The following is a 23841-nucleotide window of genomic DNA, read 5'->3' as shown; positions in this document are numbered from 1 at the left end:
ACAAGCCCCTAACCAACAATGCAGTTAAGAAACAATTGTGTTAAGAAAATAAAAAAAATGTAAATAGAAAAAATATATATTAAAAGAGCAACAATAAAATAACAGTAACAAGGCTATATACACAGGACGGTCCTGGTACACAGAGTCAACGTGTGGGGGCACAGGTTAGTCGAGGTAATTGAGGTGCATGCTATACAGTGGGGCAAAAAAGTATTTAGTCAGCCACCAATTGTGCATGTTCTCCCACTTAAAAAGATGAGGCCTGTAATTTTCATCATAATTACACTTCAACTATGACAGACAAAATGAGAAGAAAAAAAATCCAGAAAATCACATTGTAGGATTTTTTATGAATTTATTTGCAAATTATGGTGGAAAATAAGTATTTGGTCAATAACAAAAGTTTCTCAATACTTTGTTATATACCCTTTGTTGGCAATGACACAGGTCAAACGTTTTCTGTAAGTCTTCACAAGGTTTTCACACACTGTTGCTGGTATTTTGGCCCATTCCTCCATGCACATCTCCTCTAGAGCAGTGATGTTTTGGGGCTGTCGCTGGGCAACACGGACTTTCAACTCCCTCCAAAGATTTTCTATGGGGTTGAGATCTGGAGACTGGCTAGGCCACTCCAGGACCTTGAAATGCTTCCTACAATGCCACTCCTTCGTTGCCCGGGCGGTGTGTTTGGGATCATTGTCATGCTGAAAGACCCAGCCACGTTTCATCTTCAATGCCCTTGCTGATGAAAGGAGGTTTTCACTCAAAATCTCACGATACATGGCCCCATTCATTCTTTCCTTCACACGGATCAGTCGTCCTGGTCCCTTCGCAGAAAAACAGCCCCAAAGCATGATGTTTCCACCCCCATGCTTCACAGTAGGTATGGTGTTCTTTGGATGCAACTCAGCATTCTTTGTCCTCCAAACACGACGAGTTTAGTTTTTACCAAAAAGTTATATTTTGGTTTCATCTGACCATATGACATTCTCCCAATACTCTTCTGGATCATCCAAATGCTCTCTAGCAAATTTCAGACGGGCCAGGACATGTACTGGCTTAAGCAGGGGGACACGTCTGGCACTGCAGGATTTGAGTCCCTGGCAGCGTAATGTGTTACTGATGGTAGGCTTTGTTACTTTGGTCCCAACTCTCTGCAGGTCATTCACTAGGTCCCCCCCGTGTGGTTCTGGTATTTTTGCTCACCGTTCTTGTGATCATTTTGACCCCACGGGGTGAGATCTTGCGTGGAGCCCCAGATCGAGGGAGATTATCAGTGGTCTTGTATGTCTTCCATTTCCTAATAATTGCTCCCACAGTTGATTTCTTCAAACCAAGCTGCTTACCTATTGCAGATTCAGTCTTCCCAGCCTGGTGCAGGTCTACAATTTTGTTTCTAGTGTCCTTTGACAGCTCTTTGGTCTTGGCCATAGTGGAGTTTGGAGTGTGACTGTTTGAGGTTGTGGATAGGTGTCTTTTAAACTGATAACAAGTTCAAACAGGTGCCATTAATACAGGTAACGAGTGGAAGACAGAGGAGCCTCTTAAAGAAGAAGTTACAGGTCTGTGAGAGCCAGAAATCTTGCTTGTTTGTAGGTGACCAAATACTTATTTTCCACCATAATTTGCAAATAAATTCATAAAAAAATCCTACAATGTGATTTTCTGGATTTCTTTTCTCATTTTGTCTGTCATAGTTGACGTGTACCTATGGTGAAAATTACAGGCCTCTCTCATTTTTTTAAGTGGGAGAACTTGCACAATTGGTGGCTGACTAAATACTTTTTTGCCCCACTGTACAGAGAAATATGTTGTGGGGTAACAGCCTACATTTGTCGGGGCATGGCCTCTACAAGGTGTCGAAAGCGTTCCACAGGGATGATGGCCCATGTTAAATCCAGTGCTTCCCACAGTTGTGTGAAGATGGCTGAATGTCCTATGGCTGGTGGACCATTCTTGATATACATGAGAAACTGTTGAGTGTTAAAAACCCAGCAGCGTTGCAGCTCTTGACACAAACCGGTGCACCTGGCACCTACTACCATACCCCGTTCAAAGACACTTAAATATTTTGTCTTGCCCATTCACAAATTCACAATCCATGTCTCAATTGTTTCAAGGCTTAAAACCTCAAAAAAGGATCTGACCCTTTTTCTAAATGTTCACCTAAAATGACATACCCAAATCTAACTGCCTGTAGATCAGGACCTGAAGCAAGGATATGCATATTCTTGATACTATTTGAAAGGAAAACTGTAGAACCCAGTTCCTACATTTGAAAATAAAAATTTATTTTATCAAACAGAACTATGCTACATTTTGTGTCTGGGATCCTCGGGATGACAAATTAGAGCAAGATTACTGAGTGCAAGTACATTATTTACCTTCAGAGGTGAATGTATCAAAACAGTTGCCGTGATAAAAGTTTGTTGCCATGCACTCTCCTCAAACAATAGCATGGTCTTTTTTTCACTGTAATAGCTACTGTAATTGGACAGTGCAGTTAGATTAACAAGAATTTAAGCTTTCTGCACATATAAAACATGCATATGTCCTGGAAAGATGGCCGTTACTTACGTCATTCTAGTCACATCAGAGCACGTTAGCAACAACCGCCCAGGTATAGGGACACCGATCCCGTAGAGGTTAAAAATCCTTTGTTAGCCTGTCTCCTCCCCTTCATGTACACTGAAGTGAAGTGGATCAAACCTGTTGGGGCTAGGGGGCAGTATTGAGAATTTTGAAAAAAAATATGTGCCCATTTTTAACTGCCACCTACACCAACTCAGAAGCTAGGATATGCATATTATTACCAGATTTGGATAGAAAACACTCTGAATTTTCTAAAACTGTTTGAATGGTGTCTGTAAGTATAACAAAACTCATATGGCAGGCAAAAACCTGAGAAAACCTGAGAGAAAAAAATAATTTTGTGGCTGTACTATTTTTTTGGAGTCATTGTTTAATACATACCACAGTGAGAAAGGATTCATTTCGCAACTCCTACGGCTTCCACTAGATGTCAGCGATCTTTATAAAGTTGTTTGAAGCGTCTATGATGAACAGACATCGAATTAGAATGCAGGGAAGTTGACGTCCCTGGGATGTCGTCACTTCCATTATTGCCTGCACCTGCGCAATCATGAGACGCGAGACATTTTTCAAAAACGTTTTTCTAGACACAGGAGAGGTCGGGTTGAAACATTACGTGAATAGATTATTTTTTTAACTTTTTTAACTTTTCGCCGTGACTTCCCACCCCCCCGCGCTACTTTTTAGTAGCCACCGAAGCCTAACAACTAGGAGTTATTTGGACATCAATTATGAACTTTGTCAAAAGAATCCACATTTGTTGTGGACCTGGGAATCCTGGAAGTGCCAATGGATGAAGATAATCAAAGGTAATGGATTATTGACAATAGTATTATTGATATTACATGGTTACAAGATGATGCTAACCTATATAGCCTAGCCTATTGTTCTTAGCACAGCACCCGGTTTATTGCAACTTGTGATTTCCCTAGTAAAGTTATTTTGAAATCTGGCAATACAGTAGCATTTACGAAATGTTAAACTATTATTATTTGAATGACAATATTATAATTTACCAATGTTTTCGAATAGTAATTTTGTAAATTGTAACGTTGTTCACCGGAAGCATTTCAGAGAAGAAAAAAATCTGAATTTCACCGCTACTGTAAAATGCTGTTTTTGGATATAAATATGAACTTGATGGAACAAAAAATGCATGTATTGTATAACATAATGTCCTAGGAGTGTCATCTGATGGAGATTGTCAAAGGTTAGTGCATAATTTTAGCTGGTTTCTGCTTGACCTTGAATTGAAAATGGATGTTTGTACTTTTGTGGCTATGTACTGTCCTAACATAATCTAACTTTATGCTTTTGCCGTAAAGCCTCTTTGAAAATCGAACAATGTGGTTAGATTAAGGAGATGTTTATCTTTTAAATGGTGTAAAATAGTTGATTGTTTGAGAAATTGAAATTATTAGATTTTTGATGTTTTGAATTTCCAGCCTAGCTAGCAATCCCGTCTCAGGGTTCATTGCTACCTCGTAGCCCCAACAGGTTTTAACAAGTGACATCAATAAGGAATCATGGCTTTCACCTGGATTCACCTGGTCAGTCTGTCATGGAAAGAGCAGATGTTCGTAATGTTTTGTACACTCAGTGTAGTATATCGTTTTGTATCGTACAGAGTTCCACACATAGTAATTTAATAGGATATCTGTGGTTCCACCACTTTAGAAGGCATTCCAACTCTGCGGGAATACCTTGTGCCTTTAACCATCGCACAGCATTCAGCACCATGGACAGCACCATGGATAGCGTTGCGATCAATTTGAAATTTCAAATGGACAAAAGATTAATCGTTGATTCAGCACCACGGCTGCTGAACAGCGCCATGCCCAGGTAGCTTTGCAGTGTGGCGAAGAAAATGGTGGAGATTGCAATCACCTGTGTAGTGGTTGGGTTTGACATGTTTGTCTACTGTTCCAATTCCCATTCCCCCCGAAACGTACAATTGTAAAACTAGGCCTAGAGAATACGTTGAAGATCTTGGTTTCATGCTTAAATATTTCAGTCCAAATCTAATATAGAATTAATAATTTCAAAGGGTCAATCTGCAGTTCAAACAATAAAGCACTCATCCAGCCACCGTTCTGGGTAAACAGCTTACTGATGGAGCTGGAGAAATGTAACCTCTCTCAAATTCATAGACTGGAATATAAATGCAAGGACTGACCATCCATTTGATCAATACGATAGTTGTAACCATGTTTTGAAGCTATACAATGTTTGTTTACAATTAGATTGTTTACAAACAATGGAGTAAAACAAGTTTATATTTTGGGTTCTGATTGGGTTAAACTGTTATTCTAAGCTCAATAAGCAAAAAAAGTTGTATTCTTCAAGAATCAATATAAGTAGCCTACATAAAAGTAAAAAAATGTAGCAATCGCAGACTGCCTCGTAAAAAAAAAAATCTGGATTCTTACAAATGATTAATCTCTTAAAATATAATAGTCCCTAATAAACAAATAAGCAAGTAGCCTAGCTACACCAAATCCAGCCCGCATTAGGCCTATATTAGGCTATGCTTAATTATGTGCACCTTAATTTGGGAGAACGGACTCGTGGTAATGGCTGGGGCGGAATTGTATCACATACATCAAACATGGTTTCCATGTGTTTGAGGCCATTCCATTCGCACCGTTCAGCCATTATGAGCCATCCTTCCCTCAGCAGCCTCCAACGCATCTCAGTAACATTTGCAATAAGACCAACTACTGAATACATTTAGGGCAGGGGTCCCCAATTACAGTGCCAGTCATAGTGAAGACATCAAAACTATGAAATAACACATATGGAATCATGTAGTAACCAAAAAAAAAGTGTTAAACATATTTTAGGTTCTTCAAAGTAATCACCCTTTGCCTTGATGACAGAGTTGCACATTCTTGGCATTCTCTCAACCAGTTTCACGAGGAATGCTTTTCCAACAGTCATGAAGAAGGTCCCACATATGCTGAACACTTGTTGGCTGGTTTTCCTTCACTCTGCAATCCAACTCATCCCAAACCATCTCAACTGGGTTGAGGTTGGGTGATTGTGTAAAATATAAATGTAAAAACTGTGGAGGCCAGGTCATCTGATGCAGCACCATCACTCTCCTTCTTGGTCAAATAGCCCTTACACAGCCTGGAGGTGTGTTTTGGGTCATTGTCCTGTTGAAAAACAAATGACGGTCCCACTAAGCACAAACCAGATGGGGATGGCGTACCGCTGCAGAATGCAGTTGTAGCCTTGCTGGTTAAGTGTGCCTTGAATTCTAAATAAATCACAGACAGTGTCACCAGCAAAGCACCCCCATACCATCACACTTCCTCCTCCATTTTTCATGGTGGCAACCACACATGCAGAGTTCATCCGTTCACCTACTCCGCGTCTCACAAAGACACGGCGGCTGGAACCAAATTTGAGATTTTTTGACTCAGACCAAAAGGACAGATTTCCACCGGTCTAATGTCCATTGCTCGTGTTTCTTGGCCCAAGCAAGTCTCTTCTTCTTAATGATGTACTTTAGTAGAGGTTTCTTTACAGCAATTCGACCATGAAGGCCTGATTCACACAATCTCTTATGAACAGTTGATGTTGAGATGTGTCTGTTACTTGAACTCTGTAGCATTTAGTTGGGCAGCAATTTCTGAGGCTGGTAACGCTAATGAACTTATCCTCGGCAGCAGAGGTAACTTTGGGTCTTCCGTTCTTGTGGCGGTCCTCATGAGAGCCAGTTTCATCATAGCGCTTGATGCTTTTTGCAACTGCACTTGAAGAAACTTTCAAAGTCCTTGAAATTTTCCGGATTGACTGATCTTCATGTCTTAAAGTAATGATGGACTGTCGTTTCTCTTAGCTTTTTTTGAGCTGTTTTTGCCATGATATGGACTTGGTCTTTTACCAAATAGGGCTATCTCCTGTATACCACCCCTACCTTGTCACAACACAACTGATTGGCTCAAACGCATTAAGGAAAGAAATTCCACAAATTAACTTAACAAGGCAAACCTGTTAATTGAAATGTATTTCTGGTGACTACCTCATGAAGCTGGTTGAGAGAATACCAATAGTGTGCAAAGCTGTTATCAAGGCAAAGGGTGGCTACTTTGAAGAATCTCAAATATAAAATATATTTAGATTTGTTGAAGACTTTTTTTGTTACTACATGATTCCATGTGTTATTTAATAGTTTTGATGTCGACTATTATTCTACAATATAGAAAATAGTAAGAATAAATAAAAACCCTTTAATGAGTAGGTGTCCAAACATTTGATTGGTACTTTATATAAAAACATTTTTTTCCCTCGGATAACTTGGGTGGCCAAATAAAATCACCCGCAAGCTGTATTTGGTATTGGGGAACCCTGGTTTAGGGAAAAATTAATTTGAATGTAATCACTTTTTGCAGTAGTGGAAAAAGTACCCAATTGTCATACTTGAGTAAAAGTAAAGATATCTTAATAGAAAATGACCAGAGTAAAAGTGAAAGTCACCCAGTAAAATAGTGCTTGAGTAAAAGTCTAAAAGTATTTGTTTTTAAATATACTTAAGTATCAAAAGTAAATGTAATTGCAAAAATATACTTAAGTATCAAAAATAAAAATCATTTCAAATTGCTTATATTAAGCAAAGCAGACAGAACAATTCTCTTGTTTTTTTTATTCATGGATAGCCAGGGGCACACTACAACAGTCAGACTTCATTTATAAACGAAGCATGTGTGTTTCGCGAGTCCGCAGGATCAGAGGCAGTAGGGATGACCAGGGATGTTCGCTTGATAAGTGCATGAATTTGACCATTTTCCTGTCTTGCTTTTGGGTGTCAGGGAAAATGTACAAAGTCAAATGTACATTATTTTCTTTAGGAATGTAGTGAAGTAAAAATAAAAGTTGTTAAAAAATATAAATAGTAAAGTACAGATACCCCAAAAAACTACTTAAGTAGTACATTAAAGTATTTTTACCTAAACGATTTAACTTCTATGGGCTAGGTGGGACGTTAGCGTCCCACTCTCTTCAACAGCCAGTGGAAGAGCGTGGCGCGAAATACAAAAACCTCAAATGCTATAATTTCAGTATTTCAAACATACAACTATTTTACACCATTTGAAAGATAAGACTCTCGTTAATCTAACCACATTGTCCGATTCAAAAAGGTTTTATAGCGAAAGCAAAACATTAGATTATGTAAGGAGAGTACATAGACACAAATAACCACACAGCCATTTTTCAAGCAAGCATATATGTCACAAAAACCCAAAACACAGCTAAATGCAGCACTAACCTTTGATGATCTTCATCAGATGACACTCCTAGGACATTATGTTATACAATACATGCATGTTTTGTTCAATCAAGATCATATTTATATAAAAAAAACTGCATTTTACATTGGCGTGTGATGTTCAGAACTAGCATACCCACCGCAAACTTCCGGTGAATTTACTAAATTACTCATGATAAACGTTGACAAAATACATAATTATTTTAAGAATTATAGATACAGAACTCCTTTATGCAATCGCTATGTCAGATTTTAAAATAGCTTTTCGGCGAAAGCACATTTTGCAATATTCTGAGTACATAGCTCGCCATCACGGTGAGCTATTCAGACACCCGCCAAGTTCGGGGCTCACTAAACTCAGAATTAGTAATAGAAAAATTGGATTACCTTTGCTGTTCTTCGTCAGAATGCACTCCCAGGACTGCTACTTCCACAACAAATGTTGTTTTTGTTCCAAATAATCCATAGTTATGTGCAAATACCTCCGTTTTGTTCGTGCATTCAGGTCACTATCCAAAGGGTAACGCGTGAGCGGATTTTGAGAATTTATTTTCAAAATATTCCATTACCGTACTTAGAAGCATGTCAAACGCTGTTTAAAATCTATTTTTATGGTATTTTTCTCGTAAAATAGCAATAATATTCCAACCGGACAATGCTGTATTCATTCAAAAAGGAAGAGAAAAAATGGCGAGGTCTCATGAACGCGCATTTCCAATCTCTTAGCCACCAGGCAGTCCACTGACAAACTGTGCTCCTGTACTCTGCCCGGAGACAGGAGACGCGTCAATCCGCTTTCTGAAGGCTTTAGAGAGCCAATGGAAGCCTTAGAAAGTGCTACATAACTACAGTGCCCGTGGGGTTTCGATAAAGAAGCAAAGGGAGAACTACAAAATCGCAGACAGGCCACTTCCTGCTTGGAATTTTCTCAGGTTTTTGCCTGCCATATGAGTTCTGTTATGCTCACAGACACCATTCAAACAGTTTTAGAAACTTCAGAGTGTTTTCTATCCCAATCTACTAATAATATGCATATTCTCGTTTCTGGGAAAGAGTAGTAACCAGTTTAAATCGGGTACCGTTTTTTATCCGGCCGTGAAAATACTGCCCCCTAGCCCAGACAGGTTAAAAGACAACTTTGCATACATGTTTGCCCATTGAAGAAGTTGTCAGATTGTTACTTTTTGGACCTGAATGCCAAACATTCAGGAGATAAAGGTGCTCAAAGTTGACTCATTTTGCATACCCCACCCTACCATGAGACATCCATGTCTTCATCACTGGAAAAGATAAACGGTTGAGTTTGATATAATTTAAAAGCTTACAACAGGTTTGTCAAACTGTTTAAAAAAAATGATAAAAAAATAAATAACGTCAATTATCGTAAAACGTGAACAAAATAAAACAAATCATATTTGCATATGTTGTAGCTTAGACCCTATTTTACATCATCTGAGATGTTTGTGTTGTGTCCACCATCGGTTGAGACACAACATGCTCTTGAATACAGGGAGGGTGTAATTTTAATCAGAAACATAATTCATAGAACAGACCAGTCCCTTAGGACCACGGGAATTGATCTGGTCCACCATTGACATTTTAATTGAATTGAAATTGTAACTTCTAAATTACTACCACAAAGATGGCCGCCGGTCCACCCACCGTGGAATGTCAACTTATATGGTCAAGTCCATTCTATTATCTACCGAACAAAAATTTTAAAAAACGCAACATGCAACAATTTCAATGATTTTACCGAATTACAGATCATATAAGGAAAATCAGTCAATTTAAATAAATTCATTAGGCCCCAATCTATGCATTTCACATGACTGGGCAGGGGCGCAGCCATGGGTGGGCATAAGCCCACCCACTTGGGAGACTGGCTGAATGGGTTTTTACCTACAAAATGGCTTTACAACAGTCAGAAATACTCCTCAGTTTCATGAGCTGTCTGGGAGGTTGGTCTCAGACGATCCCGCAGGTGAAGAAGCCAGATGTGGAGACCCTGGGCTGGCGTGTTTACACGTGGTCTGCGGTTAGACGTACTGCCAAATTCTCTAAATTGACATTGGCGTCTTATGGTAGAGAAATAGACATAAAATGATCTGGCAACAGCTCTGGTGGACATTTCTGCAGTCAGCATGCCAATTGCACACATCTGTGGCATTGTGTTGTGTGACAAAACTGCACATTTTAGAATGGCCTTTTATTGTCCCCGGCACAAGGTGCACCTGTGTAATGATCATGCTGTTTAATCAGATTCTTGATATGCCACACCTGTCAGGTGGATGGATTATCTTGGCAAAGGAGAAATTCTCACTAACAGGGACGTAAACAAATTTGTGGACAACATTTGAGAGAAATAAGCTTTTTGTGTATATTGAAAATGTCTGGGATATTTTATTTCAGCTCATGAAACCAACACTTTACATGTTGTGTTTATATTTTTCTTCAATATACAGTACATTTCTATGATTTCAATAGGTTTCCTATGGAGAATTGACAGTATAATTTAAAAACAGATATTCCCATTCAAGTAAACATTCTCAGATGTCTGGACCTCAAACCTTTGATTTCCAATTAGAAGGTTAAAATGTCAAATTGTTTTCCTATTTTAGTACATTTATCAGCCAAAACATGGCATCCACCTTGTATTCAATAGCATGTTGTGTCTCAACCAATGGTGGGCACAACACAAAAACCTCAGATGATGTAAAATAGGGTCTAAGCTACCACATATGCAAATATAAAAAATAATTACTGTTGATGCGTTGTTAGATCATTGACATTAAAAGGTACAAAAAAAATCAAGAAATTATCAAATAGTTTGACAACGCTGTTTGTAAGCTTTTAAATGCTTACAAAAATGGTGCCGGAAGAAATGGCAGCTGTTTTACAGGCGCCTAACCAATTGAGCTATTATGTGTTTTTTTCTCACGTTATTTGTAACTTATTTTGTACATAATGTTTCTGCCACCGTATCTTACGGCAAAAAATAGCTTCTGGATATCAGGACAGCGATCATTCACCTCGGATTAGACTAAGATTTTTTCTTCAACAAGCAGGACGCATAGGATGTACTTCAGACACCCGACAAGGCCAAAATCCCCGTCAATGGCAAGAGAAAGAAACGCAGGTACAGAGGACACAGAGTGGGGTGCCTCGTAAGGATCCGCCGATGGCGAGTGGGAAATCTGCCTTTAACGTCAGTATTACTTGCCAACATACAATCACTGGACAATAAATTAGACAAAGTACAATCAAGAATATCCTACCAACGGGACATCAAAAACTGTAACATCTTATGTTTCACAGAATTATGACTGAATGACGACATGGATATTCAATTTGCGGATTATATGCTGCACCGGCTAGATAGAACAGCACACTCCAGTAAGACGATGGGGGGCGGTCTGTGCATATTTGTAAACAACAGCTGGTGCACAAAATCTAAGGAAGTCTCTAGATTTTGCTCGCCTGAAGTAGAGTAGCTCATGATAAGCTGTAGACCACACTATTTGCCAAGAGAGTTACCTATATTTTTTGTGGCTTTTTATTTACCACCACAGACAGATGCTGGCACTAAGAACACACTCAGTCAGCTGTATAAGGAAATAAGCAAACAGGAAACTGCTCACCTAGAGGCGGCGCTCCTAGTGGCCGGGGAGTTTAATGCAGGGAAACATAAATCAGTCTTACCTCATTTCTATCAGCATGTTAAATGCACAACCAGAGGGGGAAAAAATATAGATCACCTGTACTCCATACACAGAGACGCATACAAAGCTCTTCCTCGCCCTCCATTTGGCAAATCTGACCACAATGCTATCCTCCCAATTCCTGCTTACAAGCAAAAATTAAAGCAGGAAGCACCAGTGACTCTGTCCATAAAAAAAGTGGTCAGATGAAGCAGATGCTAAACTACATGACTTTTTTGCTAGCACAGACTGGAATATGTTCCGGGATTCTTCCGATGGCATTGAGGAGTACACCACATCCGTCACTGGCTTTATCAATAAGTGCATCGAGGATGTCGTCCCCACAGTTACTGTATGTACATACCCCAACCATGGATTACAGGCATGGAAGCCATTGATTACAGGCAACATTCGCACTGAGCTAAAGGGTAGAGCCACCGCTTTCAAGGTGTGGGACTCTAACCCGGAAGCTTATAAGAAATCCTGCTATGCCCCAAGATGAACCATCAAACAGGCAAAGCGCCAACACAGGACTAAGATTGAATCGTACTACACCAGCTCCGACGCTCGTTTTATGTGGCAGGGCCTGCAAACTATTACAGACTACAAAGGGAAGCACAGCCGAGAACTGCCCAGTGACACGAGCCTACCAGACAAGCTAAATCACTTTTATGCTCGCTTTGAGGCAAGCAACACTGAGATATGTATGAGAGCATCAGCTGTTCCGGACGACTGTGTGATCACACTCTCCATAGCCGATGTGAGTAAGACCTATAAACAGGTCAACATTCACAAGGCTACGGAACCAGACGGATTACCAGGACGTGTGCTCCGGGCATGTGCTGACCAACTGGCAGGTGTCTTCACTGACATTTTCAACACGTCCCCGATTGAGTCTGAAACACTAACATGCTTCAAGCAGACCAACATAGTCCCTGTGCCCAAGAACACTAAGGTAACCTGCCTAAATGACTACAGACCTGTAGCACTCATGTCCGTAGCCATGAAGTGCTTTGAAAGGCTGGCAATGTCTCACATTAACATCATTATCCCAGAAACCCTAGACCCACTCCAACTTGCATACCGCCAAACAGATCCACAGACGATGCAATGTCAATTGCACTCCACACTACCCTTTCCCACCTGGACAAAAGGAACCCCTACGTGAGAATGCTATTCATTGACTACAGCTCAGCGTTCAATGCCATAGTGTCCTCAAAGCTCATCACTAAGCTAAGGATCCTGAGACTAAACACCTCCCTCTGCAACTGGATCCTGGACTTCCTGACGGGCCGCCCCCAGGTGGTGAGGGAAGGTAGCAACACATCCACCATGCTGATCCTCAACACTGGAGCCCCTCAGGGGTGCGTGCTCAGTTTCCTCATGTACTCCCTGTTCACCCACGTCTGCATGGCCAGGCACAACTTCAACACCATCATTAAGTTTGCAGACAACACAACAGTGGTAGGCCTGATCACCGACAATGACGAGACAGCCTATAGGGCGGAGGTCAGAGACCTGGCCGGGTGGTGCCAGAATAAAAACCTATCCCTCAACGTAACCAAGGCAAAGGAGATGATTGTGGACTACAGGAAAAGGAGGACCGAGCACACCCCCATTCTCATTGATGGGGCTGTAGTTGAGCAGGTTGAGAGCTTCAAGTTCCTTAGTGTCCATATCACCAACAAACTAGAATGTTCCAAGCACACCAAGACAGACGTGAAGAGGGCACGACGAAGCCTATTCCCCCTCAGGAACTAAAAGGATTTGGCATGGGTCCTCAGATCCTGAAAAGGTTCTACAGCTGCAACATCGAGAGCATCCTGACTGGTTGCATCACTGCCTGGTACGGCAACTGCTCGGCTTCCGACCACAAGGCACTTCAGAGGGTAGTGCGCATGGCCCAGTACATCACTGGGGCTAAACTGCCTGCCAGCCAGGACCTCTACACCAGGCGGTGTAAAAATTGTCAAAGACCCCAGCCATAGACTGTTCGGTACTGCTTGCCATGCAGTAGCAGAGAGGAGCACCAAGTCTAGGACCAAAAGGCTTCTCAACAGCTTTTACCCCCAAGCCATAAGACTCCTGAACAGGTAATCAAATGGCTACCTGGACTATTTTCATTGTGAGCCCCCCCACCAACCGCTCTTTACGCTGCTGCTACTCTGTTTATCATCCGCACATTGGCTACCCAAACTATCTGCATTATGTCCCGCCAACCCCTCTTTTATGCTGGTGCTATTCTCTGTTTATCATATATGCATAGTCACTTTAACTATACCTACATGTACATATTGACTCAATTAGCCCGACTAACTGGTGCCTGTATATAGCCTCGCTCCTGTTATTTTCACTGTCTTTTTATTTCTTTACTTATATATTGTTCACCTAATACCTATTTTTTACTTAAAATTGCACTGTTGGTTAGGGCCTGTAAGTAAACATTTCACTGTAAGGTCTACACATGTGGTCTACACAGGCGCACATGACAAATAAACTTTGATATCAGTCTCAACCATTTATCTTTTCCAGTGGTTGAATACATGGATATCTCATGGTATGGGTATAAAAAAAGGGGCCAACTTTGAGCATTTTTATATATCTCTTGAATGTTTTGATTTTCAGATCCAAAAAGTCACTTTCTGAGCACAATGGAAGGTTTCGTTAAAAAAAAAGGGGTGCTGTCAAAATGTGAATGAATTCAAATGTGTTTACCCTTTAGTAAAAGTATGTTATTTATTTTTGTATAGCATAAGATCAAATCAACCAATCAAATGACATGCAAAAACACAGGTATTGAAACAAACAATTCTGAAAATCAACCTGCAAAAGGGCATCTGGGAAATATGATAATGATGAGCATGGTTTTGAGCAAACATGAATTTGTAATTTTACTCAAGTTTATTCAAATTCAGCTCACTTCTAGCAGAGTTTGTTGAGTAAACGACACATTAGCAAAAAATATTCACCTTTTCAAGTCCACTCAAACTCACAGATTAACGTTGATTAAGCCATTAGTTGAAAAAATAATTTTTTTTGTGTGCGTGTGTGTGCAATACCATGTTAGACAGAATTCAACATGATTTTTTATGAAAATGTTGTGCAATGGTAGTCTGCAAGGCTTGTCAAAATGCTGAAATTGTACTGGCAAGTGTAGCCTAATATCGGGTAACAAACAAGACCGACAAGGTTCCACAACAGCCTACCACAACATTATTGAGTGACAGCAGTCAGTTGCAGCTGAATCACACCATTAGCAAACAATTATTCTGCGTTATGGCACGCACAGCCACAAAGTAGTTGGGCAGTAAACAACTATACACTTACCTCTAATCTGCAGAGGTTCGCGTTTTTGGACCGTGACTTCTTCTGAAGGTAGACGGAAAACCATCTCCTAACTGTAAATTTCTGCATGTTCGTGTCCATTGTGTGCCTCGCTTCAGATCTGCATTGGCAGTTTGTCTTTGCTCAACACCTAAATCCAGATCAGTACACAACAATAGAGAAGGATTTAGTTTCCTCCCAGCCACTCTTCTAATCCACTTCCTATATGGCAGATAAACAACAACCAGGAAAACCAGCGATTTGGTCACTGTTGACACCACTGCAGTGTCCGTCCGTCCTTGCTACAGCGCAATGCTTTGATATGCACAAGCATTTCGCTACACCCGCAATAACATCTGCTAAACACGTGTATGTGACCAATACGATTTGATTTGATTTGACAGTGCCATCCAAGCAGCAGTGATTCTGGCGATTACGGTCCTCAGCACCCGTCGCTATCCCTTTTGTCCCGCTGAATCAGCACGGTGCAGTCATGCAATGTGAAGCAAGCGAGGGCTCCCCTCCTCCCCAACATTCAGCTTCTTTTCGCGCCCAATCAAACTACTCTCACCGTTGGTAGTAGAGAACTCCCCTTCTCTGACAACAGAGAGCAACTGATCCACATGTTCATGATACACCCCTACCTCATGTAAATATCAAGGAGGGTGGACACAGACTCCGAGAGCAGCATGCAATGTTGGTATGAAGCCCAGTGAAATTATGAGACGTCTCATCTGTCGTCAGGCATGTTAGGGATGCATGGATCACAGGCGAATGTTGTTGTGTTTTTAAGGCTGTGTTTGCACAGGTAGCCCAAATCTGTACATCCTCCCACCCTCAGAATAAATTAAGGTTGGAGTGTCTGCTTCAGACAAGGATCAGCTAAAAGGAAATCAGATTTTAAACATTGATGCCATATTTCTAATTCTATAAAATATATCCAACTAATTGTACAATAAAGCGAGGGAATTATTTCCACTGAGGTCCTATTTTTTTACACAAATACATATACAATTACATGGATACAGACACATTACAGAGATACCCGAAATAAAGGTTATACTGTTAACCAGCTTTTGACATTCTTTTTATAAGTTGTTATGGTTAGTATGGGTTTGAATTGTTGTGGTAGTTTCCACTCAACAGCACCAGTATATAAAAATGTTCTTACCACATACTCTTATTTAAAACAGTGAATTTTAGAGACTCAAGCTATGGTATTATACTTGTGAACATCTCTCACAAATGAAAAAGAGTTGGACAGAAGCTAGGGGACTGAGTCTGTGATAATTCTGTAGACCAGACCAAGTTGAATTAATACTACTCAGTTTTTCCACAGATAGCCAGAATCTGGTTAAAATGCTCGACCTTCAGATGGTATGAGGGGGGAGTATAAGTACAATTCTTACAAGCTTGTATTGGCTGATTTGTAGTTTATTCTTTAGATGTTTGGGGCTGCTGGTGAACCATGATGTGCAGTCATAATCAAAGTGACACTGGACTAGCATACTTGCCAGCATCTTAACTGTGTCTATTGCTAGGTTGCCATCCAACTGGCAAAATATTTTCATGCCAATATTCTAAAATCTGTATAAAAACAATAGGCAAATTGACTTGTTGCAGATAAAAGTCTTTGTGTAAATACGTAGTGCGCATAAAAATTACTTTTGCGGTTAAATTCCCAGGTACTGATAATGTTGCTTCGGTATAGTGAATGTGCCCACTCTGGTATTTGCACATGCGCTCTAGTCAACAGCGCATAGGTACAGTGCGGGTATAGCCTACATGATGAGATTATTATGGACAAAGGTGCGAGATCATTTTTTATTGTCAAACGGCAGTCAAGCATTGATCATCATGTCACCAGAATAAGACCCTCGATATTTATTGAAAGGAGCATCAAGCTCATCTCCGTGGACTTTCACCACCCTGTGAAGTTCATCCTAATTTATTTAATCTTTAAGAAATTGCATGCTTTCCCATGATGTTGTGAAAAATTTTTATCCGACATGTACGTTACTCACATAAAGGTTGGATGGAAACCTGGTTAATGTCAAGCCATTTTGAGGATGCTGGAATTAGATTTTGGATGAACGTGCCCATGCCTACATCAGACTTCTGCAGCAGCCTAATCATATTCAAATATTGTGACTGGTTGTGGTTATGCTACATATAAAAGGTAATACATTTAAAAAAGTTAAATGACAAATATTTAGGCTATATTGAAGCGTTATGTTCTAGGTGTGCGAGGAATAGCCGCCCAGATTGGAGAGGAGGCAGAGTGCACGTTAAGCTTTCCTGAATAACTGGGTCTACCGGGAACATATGTGGCCACATTATTGTAGGACGACTTGGGAGAATGATGGTCTGCAACAGGAAGCACATCTCAGTATCAGAAGTAAAAATACAGCCAGACTGGCCTGCTACTGTGTGTTTCTAACCCTTGTAAACTGTAGAGAGTAGACCCACAATTGATCCAAATGGAATTAAAACAGAATCACAGAGCTTTTGCGCCATTATTCAAATGACATTTTCACTGCAGCCTAAAGTAAAAACTTGCTCTCACTTGAAAACAATAATGCAATTATTCATAGCATTGTGGTGTTGTGAGCTAGTCTAGGTGGGATAATTATATTGTCCCTAAACAAGATCAATAGGGGAGCAATTTGAGCTGAATGTCTCATGTCTTGACTGTTCTTTCATATGCACAATGATGCACCTGGCCTCCCCGCTACCTATCAAACTATTCCTATTTGTTCTTGTGGATTCATATTGAAAATTGATGCAGCTTTGAATGCTTTTATGTGTGGTATGATTGATAGTTAGCCTATTGCAGATCTGGACAAATGATCCACCTACCACTATTGTCACTAAGAATGGTGGACAGAGGGCAGGATAGATACTTAGATAGACTGGTAGACTATATTGACATGTGGTATAGTAAAAGTTGGCGTCTGGAAAAGTGTAGTGCATAAGGGAAGTACCAATACACCTTGCTATAGGGGAGGTGCATGCAAGCAGATGAGGAAATTTGGCTAGGATGTAAGAAATTACATAGAGTAAACCCTACAAATGAGCGAATGTTAACCTGGGAAAAAACGCACTACCTTCCACAGTGCACAATAAAAAGAAACACAACCGCCCCAAAGCAAAAATAAATAAAATAATAAAGTTAGACAACCCTCCCCTTTTTTGACCCCCCCCCTCAAACTGTCCCCAGGAAGATGATTAAGATAAAATGCAAACAACCTTTGCAAAATTAGAATGCCTGTAATATAACCTTGAAATGTATAACCCATGTACTCAATTGAAATGTACAATCAATCTTGATAGTGTGCATTGAGAATCCTAATTGACCTCTTAGGAGTAGCTCATTATATAAATGTACATTAGTTTATCAATATGGGAGCCATTATGAGGAGAACTCCATTAGGCCTACCATCTAACCCCTCTGTCTGTCTATACCATAGAGGGTCATCACAGCGCAGCTACAAATACATAAACAACTTTGAATAGGTTTACTGTGTAGAGATTGTTAATGAAATGATGCACACGCTTAGCTAGTTTATGCAATGATGTATTAGGCCTACAATACAGTGAAAGTATGGTTAAAGTGGTACCTGGTTAAAGTGGTACCTAAGCCAATGCTTTGTACAAATGTAAAAATCTGATGTTGCATACAGAGCCACACTGAAACCTTCAGATAGAACATATTTTTCTCCTTCTGCATGTGCAGCTTAGAGGTAGTGAGGTGAGAAATACCCATTGCAGTGGATCAGATTTTTCACACTCATATGTTCCACATTCATCAGAGCATGCTTACAGTATATGAACATTCAGACATAGCTTATGTTGGGAATAGATTGCACTTGTACCAGTACAATCAAACAGTGATAACAGTTGTTACCAGCCCTATAGAGACGCTTGCTTCTGTTCTCACAAAGGGGACAATGCCTCTAAGAATAACAAGATTATAATTAGCAATGACCCAGTCCCAGACTCACCAGGTCACCGTCTGATCTAAGCCTGATCCAGAGGCTATGGGGAGGACAGGACACCAGACCAGACGTTGTCAGGGGGCATAAACAACTTTTCATACACCTGTAAGTTAAGGATAATGATATTTTCACCAAATCTTGTGAAAAAAATGATTGGGACAAACATGTAATTATTTTCCGGAATCCTCTACAGTTGTTTGTTTAAAGCAGAGCAGTACTTTTATAGTTGTTAAAAGGCCTGCATACACTGTATGTGGTGAATCTTCAGTAAATGTGAACCTTTCCATAATACCTCATTCCTTTGGACAACACAAGGCATTCATTATTTCTGGCTCTGGCCATCTGTGGGACAGACTGCAATTTATTACACCCTGGTGGGTTTTAAATTCCTAAACAAGACTGTTAAATAGCTAATCAACTGGCTATCCGGACTATCTGCATTGACCCTTTTTTTAACTAACTCTCTTGCACTGACTATGGAGACACACACTGGACTCTACCCACACAGTCACACAGTCCTTACACTGACACCCAAACACACGCTGCCGATACTTATTTTACCCTTACCTACATGTTCAGTACATAGCTACCTCAATTACCTCATGCCCTTGCATATCAACTCGGTACTGGTACTCCCTGTATATAGCATGTTATTTTCTACTCCCTATATATGGACATCTTATTTTACTCCTTATTTTTGTTTGTTATTCACTGTCACAATTTCTATTTAAAAAAAAAAAATGTATTTATTTATTATCTTATCTTTAACTCTGCATTGTTGGAAAAGGACCTGTAAAAAGCATTTCACGGTTAGTCTACACCTGTTGTCTACGAGCGTGACAAATTAAATTACACCCTGGTGGGTATTATATTTGCAAACAAAAAACAGAAACATCTGAGTGATTCTGCGAGAATCTGTCCATATGTTAATATCTGTGAAATACTGCAAATAACGAGATAACGAGTCATTCACAAATGTGGTAATGGCACAAAATATCATACCTAGAAAAACCCAAAGACACACTTTAGATTGGAATTTCATGGAGTACTGTCTGACAAAGATAATAAAGGTCTCAAAACCAATCTTTCATATCTTTGGAGAGTCACTGCTGTGAATATATTCCTTATTGGTGAGACTTCAAAAGAATGTCATGATTTGACATGTAAACCCACTTTAAAAAGTCAACACCCTACTTTGCAATGACAATGTCAAGACTTCAAAGTGCATGCTTTAGTGGATATAAGCACCTAAAAATGTTCCCCTTTGGAGCAACCGTACAGCAAAAGTGTTGCGGTGTGTTTCTCGAAACAAACATCAGAGAGGATTTCATTCAAAAAGCTTTGCCGTGTCTTTCTTGACATACTCGCTTTCCATACAGTAATTTACCTGGAACGGATTGAACCATCAGGTTTCTTATATCCGACTGGGATTCATGATACAAAGCTGTTCCCCTACATTTTCCTAGTTGCAATAATGTCCTTAGAATCTGTTGAAGATGTATAAGAAATGTCTATATGCAATTTCTTTATTTTAGATTCACAGGGTGTGAAAAAAAATTCAGTCATCACTTCAGTTTGTATAGCAGTCATATGGACTGACCATAATTGTACTGGACATGATCCCACTGAGAACACAGATGGAAGGTGGGAGTAATCATGCAAATATTTCCTCATAGAACCTACTGGTGTTGTGCAGAACTAACTACTTACATTGACATATTGAGCACATCACATAAGGCAAGTACAGTCCATAATAATAATTATTATTTGGTGTGTGCTTATATTTTTCCTATTTCACATGTACAAGTGTGTATTAATACAGATTTTACAGATTCCAACTAGCAACCTTTCGGTTTATTCGGATCTACATTAGCATATGGAACATTTCTGGGATCTTTTATTTCAGCTCATGAAACATGGTACCAACACTTTAAATATTGCATTTATAATTTGTTCGGTGTAATTTACTAAATTAGACTGTTTTGCAAGGAAGGTCCACTGTAGCCTCAACAGCACTCTGTAGGGTACCACTATTGTGTTGTTGGAGGACAGCTAGCTTCCGTCCTCCTCTGAGTACATTAACTTCAATACAAAACCTAGGAGGCTCATGGTTCTCACCCCCTTTCATAGACTTACACAGTAATTATGACAACTTCCGGTGGGTATCCTCCAACCTATCAGAGCACTTGCAGCATGAACTGACATGTTGTCCACCCAATCAAAGGATCAGAAAAGTAATCTAGTACTGAAAGCATAAGCTACAGCTAGCTAGCACTGCAGTGCATAAAATGTGGTGAGTAGTTGACTCAAAGAGAGGAAAAAGATCATAGCTGAAAAGTTTTGAACAAATTCATTTCTTTGAAAGTGAAGGAGTAACAAGAGAGAGGAAGAGAGCTATATTTCGTTGTTTTGTTCTCACTTTCACTTACTTAGCTAGCAAATGCAGGTAGCTAGTTTACCCGACTCAAACACTTGGCTCAAACAGAGGGATGCTATGTTAGCTAGTTGGCTATGACTATCCAACACATGAACTCTTTCAAGTCAAGGTAAGCTTTTGGTTTCACAAATGTATTGCCACCGGGGCCCGTCGGTCTAACTGCTAAACTGCTTACTACACTGTACTGCATGATTGTAGCGGGTTTACTAACGTGTTAGTTCTATTAGCTATGTTGACTAGGACGTTACTTTAGCGAAAATGGTGACAACGATGTATGTTGTGTTTAACGGTTATGGTATGACGGGTTGGCTTGGAAAGGTTTTTTCACCTGGTCACAGACAGCTGATGTGGTGAACATTGAAGTCCACAAACGAAGGGAAAGGGTGAGGAGGAGAGCTTGTAGATGCGAGAAGGAACACACAAGCTGTTTAGTATGTGGCCAACCGGACAATAGTGTATTCATTCAAGGAGGAAAATAAAAAACAGCGTGTTCGCGGGGATGCGCATATCCAATCTCTTTGTCCCCAGGTAGTCCACTCAGAAACTGAGCTACTATACTCTGCCCAGTGACAGGGGAATGCTCAAAACACTTTCTGAAGGCTTTAGAGAGCCAATGGAAGCCTTAGAAAGTGCAACGTGACAGCACAGATACTGTAGTTTCGATAGGGACTAGAAAGAAGAACTACATTTCTCAGATCCTACACTTCCTGGTTGAATTTTTCTCAGGTTTTTGCCTGCCATATGAGTTCTGTTATACTCACAGACACCATTCAAAAAGTTTTAGAAACTTCAGAGTGTTTTCTATCCAAATATACTAATAATATGCATATTCTCATTTCTGGGCAAGAGTAGTAACCAGTTTAAATCGGGTACGTTTTTTCATCCAGCTGTGAAAATACTGCCCCCTATCCATATCAGGTTAAATGGCACCAACCGCCCCTGAAAGGAACATATCTATATTATTACAGACCAATAAAAAAGCCAATTAGCACAATGAAATTAGCTAATTTCAAGTGATCTTTCAAGCAGATTATGTAAACCTCTCACAAAACACTGGTCCCCATGTAGCTGAAAATGAATAACTGTCTGAACACGGTAGTAGATCTGAACCTTAGCCTGCAGGTATAGGCTTATGATATGTCTAATGCAGATATTTCATTCAGTATATCAGAACCTTACATTTATGTTCAAGTCATACAATAAATTAACTTCTATGAAATGCAAGGCTTAACCTTTTACTGCAGTGGGCTAAATCAGGGTCACACAGTGTTTCTTGGTAGTCAAACAAATCAAATTATGTCACATGCGCCAAATACAGCAGGTGTAGACCTTACAGTGAAATGCTTACTAACAAGCTCTTAACTACTTTGAAATAATAGTATACACCTCACACACACATGGTTCTGGGTTTAAAAAAAAGAAACCTGTACCATGTCAGATAGAGTTGAAATGTATTCAGTTTTGAGTTTGCGTCCCAATATTACACTTTATATACATCACAGACAACTGAAATATTACAAAGCCGTTTGACATAGAAACACAGGATTTTCTGAGGTTTATATTTGTTTTATTAATTATGAAAAATATGAATATTCCATCCATGAGGGAGCTTTGGTTATTCTACTGCAGGAAAGGGATTTTAAAGATCCTTACAGAGGTTTTTACACTTACCTAAGTAGTATTAAAATACCTGATCATAGTACTGTTCCTTGATAGAGGTAGACATTAATTAAAATAAATGTGTCTTGTTTAATGAAATCAAGACAGTATGGAAAACATTGATCTTTTTTAAGAAGGTACTGGAATGGATTCACTGAGCACATAATTTGAGCCATTGTTCATGCTCAATCAGCAAAACATACTCCTGAAAAACTGTCCATTCCACATTGCCCCTCAAATATCATAATGTACATTAATGAGAAATGGCATGGTTGTCAGTGCAGTCCAAACCCTTGCTTAGGTAGGGGCTGCTTTGCTTTGTTGTGTCTAAATGGCTGGAAGAACTATAGTTAGGCAGGAACATACAAGCTATAGAGGGCTTAAAGGCAGAGATACCGAAGTGGAGAAGTATCTGACTTGCAGCCAGGTCTGACCTGTGGCTGATTAGAGTTATCTTGCCCAAAGCCAGGAGTGTTGTGATTCATATAGAGAGCAATCCATTAGGACCCAGACTGTCACAGCCACACCTCTGTATGGTCTTTATGTCTATCTCCTGTTCTCTCCGCTCTCTGGAGAGAACTGCTTTCATCTCACCTGTGCAGATGCAGACGTTCAATACAGCATCTATTACAAAACCGTTTGACGTAGAAACACAGGCTTTTCGGAGGTTTATATTTGTTTTATTAATTATGAAATTATTTAAAATATTAATATTCCATCCATGAGGCCACTAGAGGGCGCTTTGGTTATTCTACTGCAGAAAAAAGGATTTTAAATATCCCTACAGAGGTTTTACCACTTAACTAAGTAGTATTAAAATACCTGACTATAACTGTTCCTTGATAGAGGTAGACA

General features: G+C 39.8%; 1 protein-coding gene across 5 annotated transcripts in view; it reads right to left on the bottom strand.

Annotated features, from left to right (window-relative positions):
- LOC115153452 (ribosomal protein S6 kinase alpha-2) overlaps nucleotides 1–23841 on the bottom strand; it is a 62365-nt gene that overhangs the window by 34211 nt on the left and 4313 nt on the right. Inside the window, exon 2 of one of the 5 annotated variants that reach the window (XM_029698908.1) lies at nucleotides 18897–18993. The exons of 2 other annotated variants lie outside the window; for them this stretch is intronic. In XM_029698908.1, coding sequence (XP_029554768.1) covers nucleotides 18897–18989 — 93 coding nt within the window. In that variant the 5' untranslated portion in view covers nucleotides 18990–18993. 2 more of the 5 variants (XM_029698910.1, XM_029698906.1) reach the window with 2 other exon arrangements.

This window comes from Salmo trutta, chromosome 18, assembly GCF_901001165.1.
Source record: "Salmo trutta chromosome 18, fSalTru1.1, whole genome shotgun sequence".
Taxonomy (NCBI): Eukaryota; Metazoa; Chordata; class Actinopteri; order Salmoniformes; family Salmonidae; genus Salmo; species Salmo trutta.
This window is presented reverse-complemented; position numbering and strand designations above follow the sequence as displayed.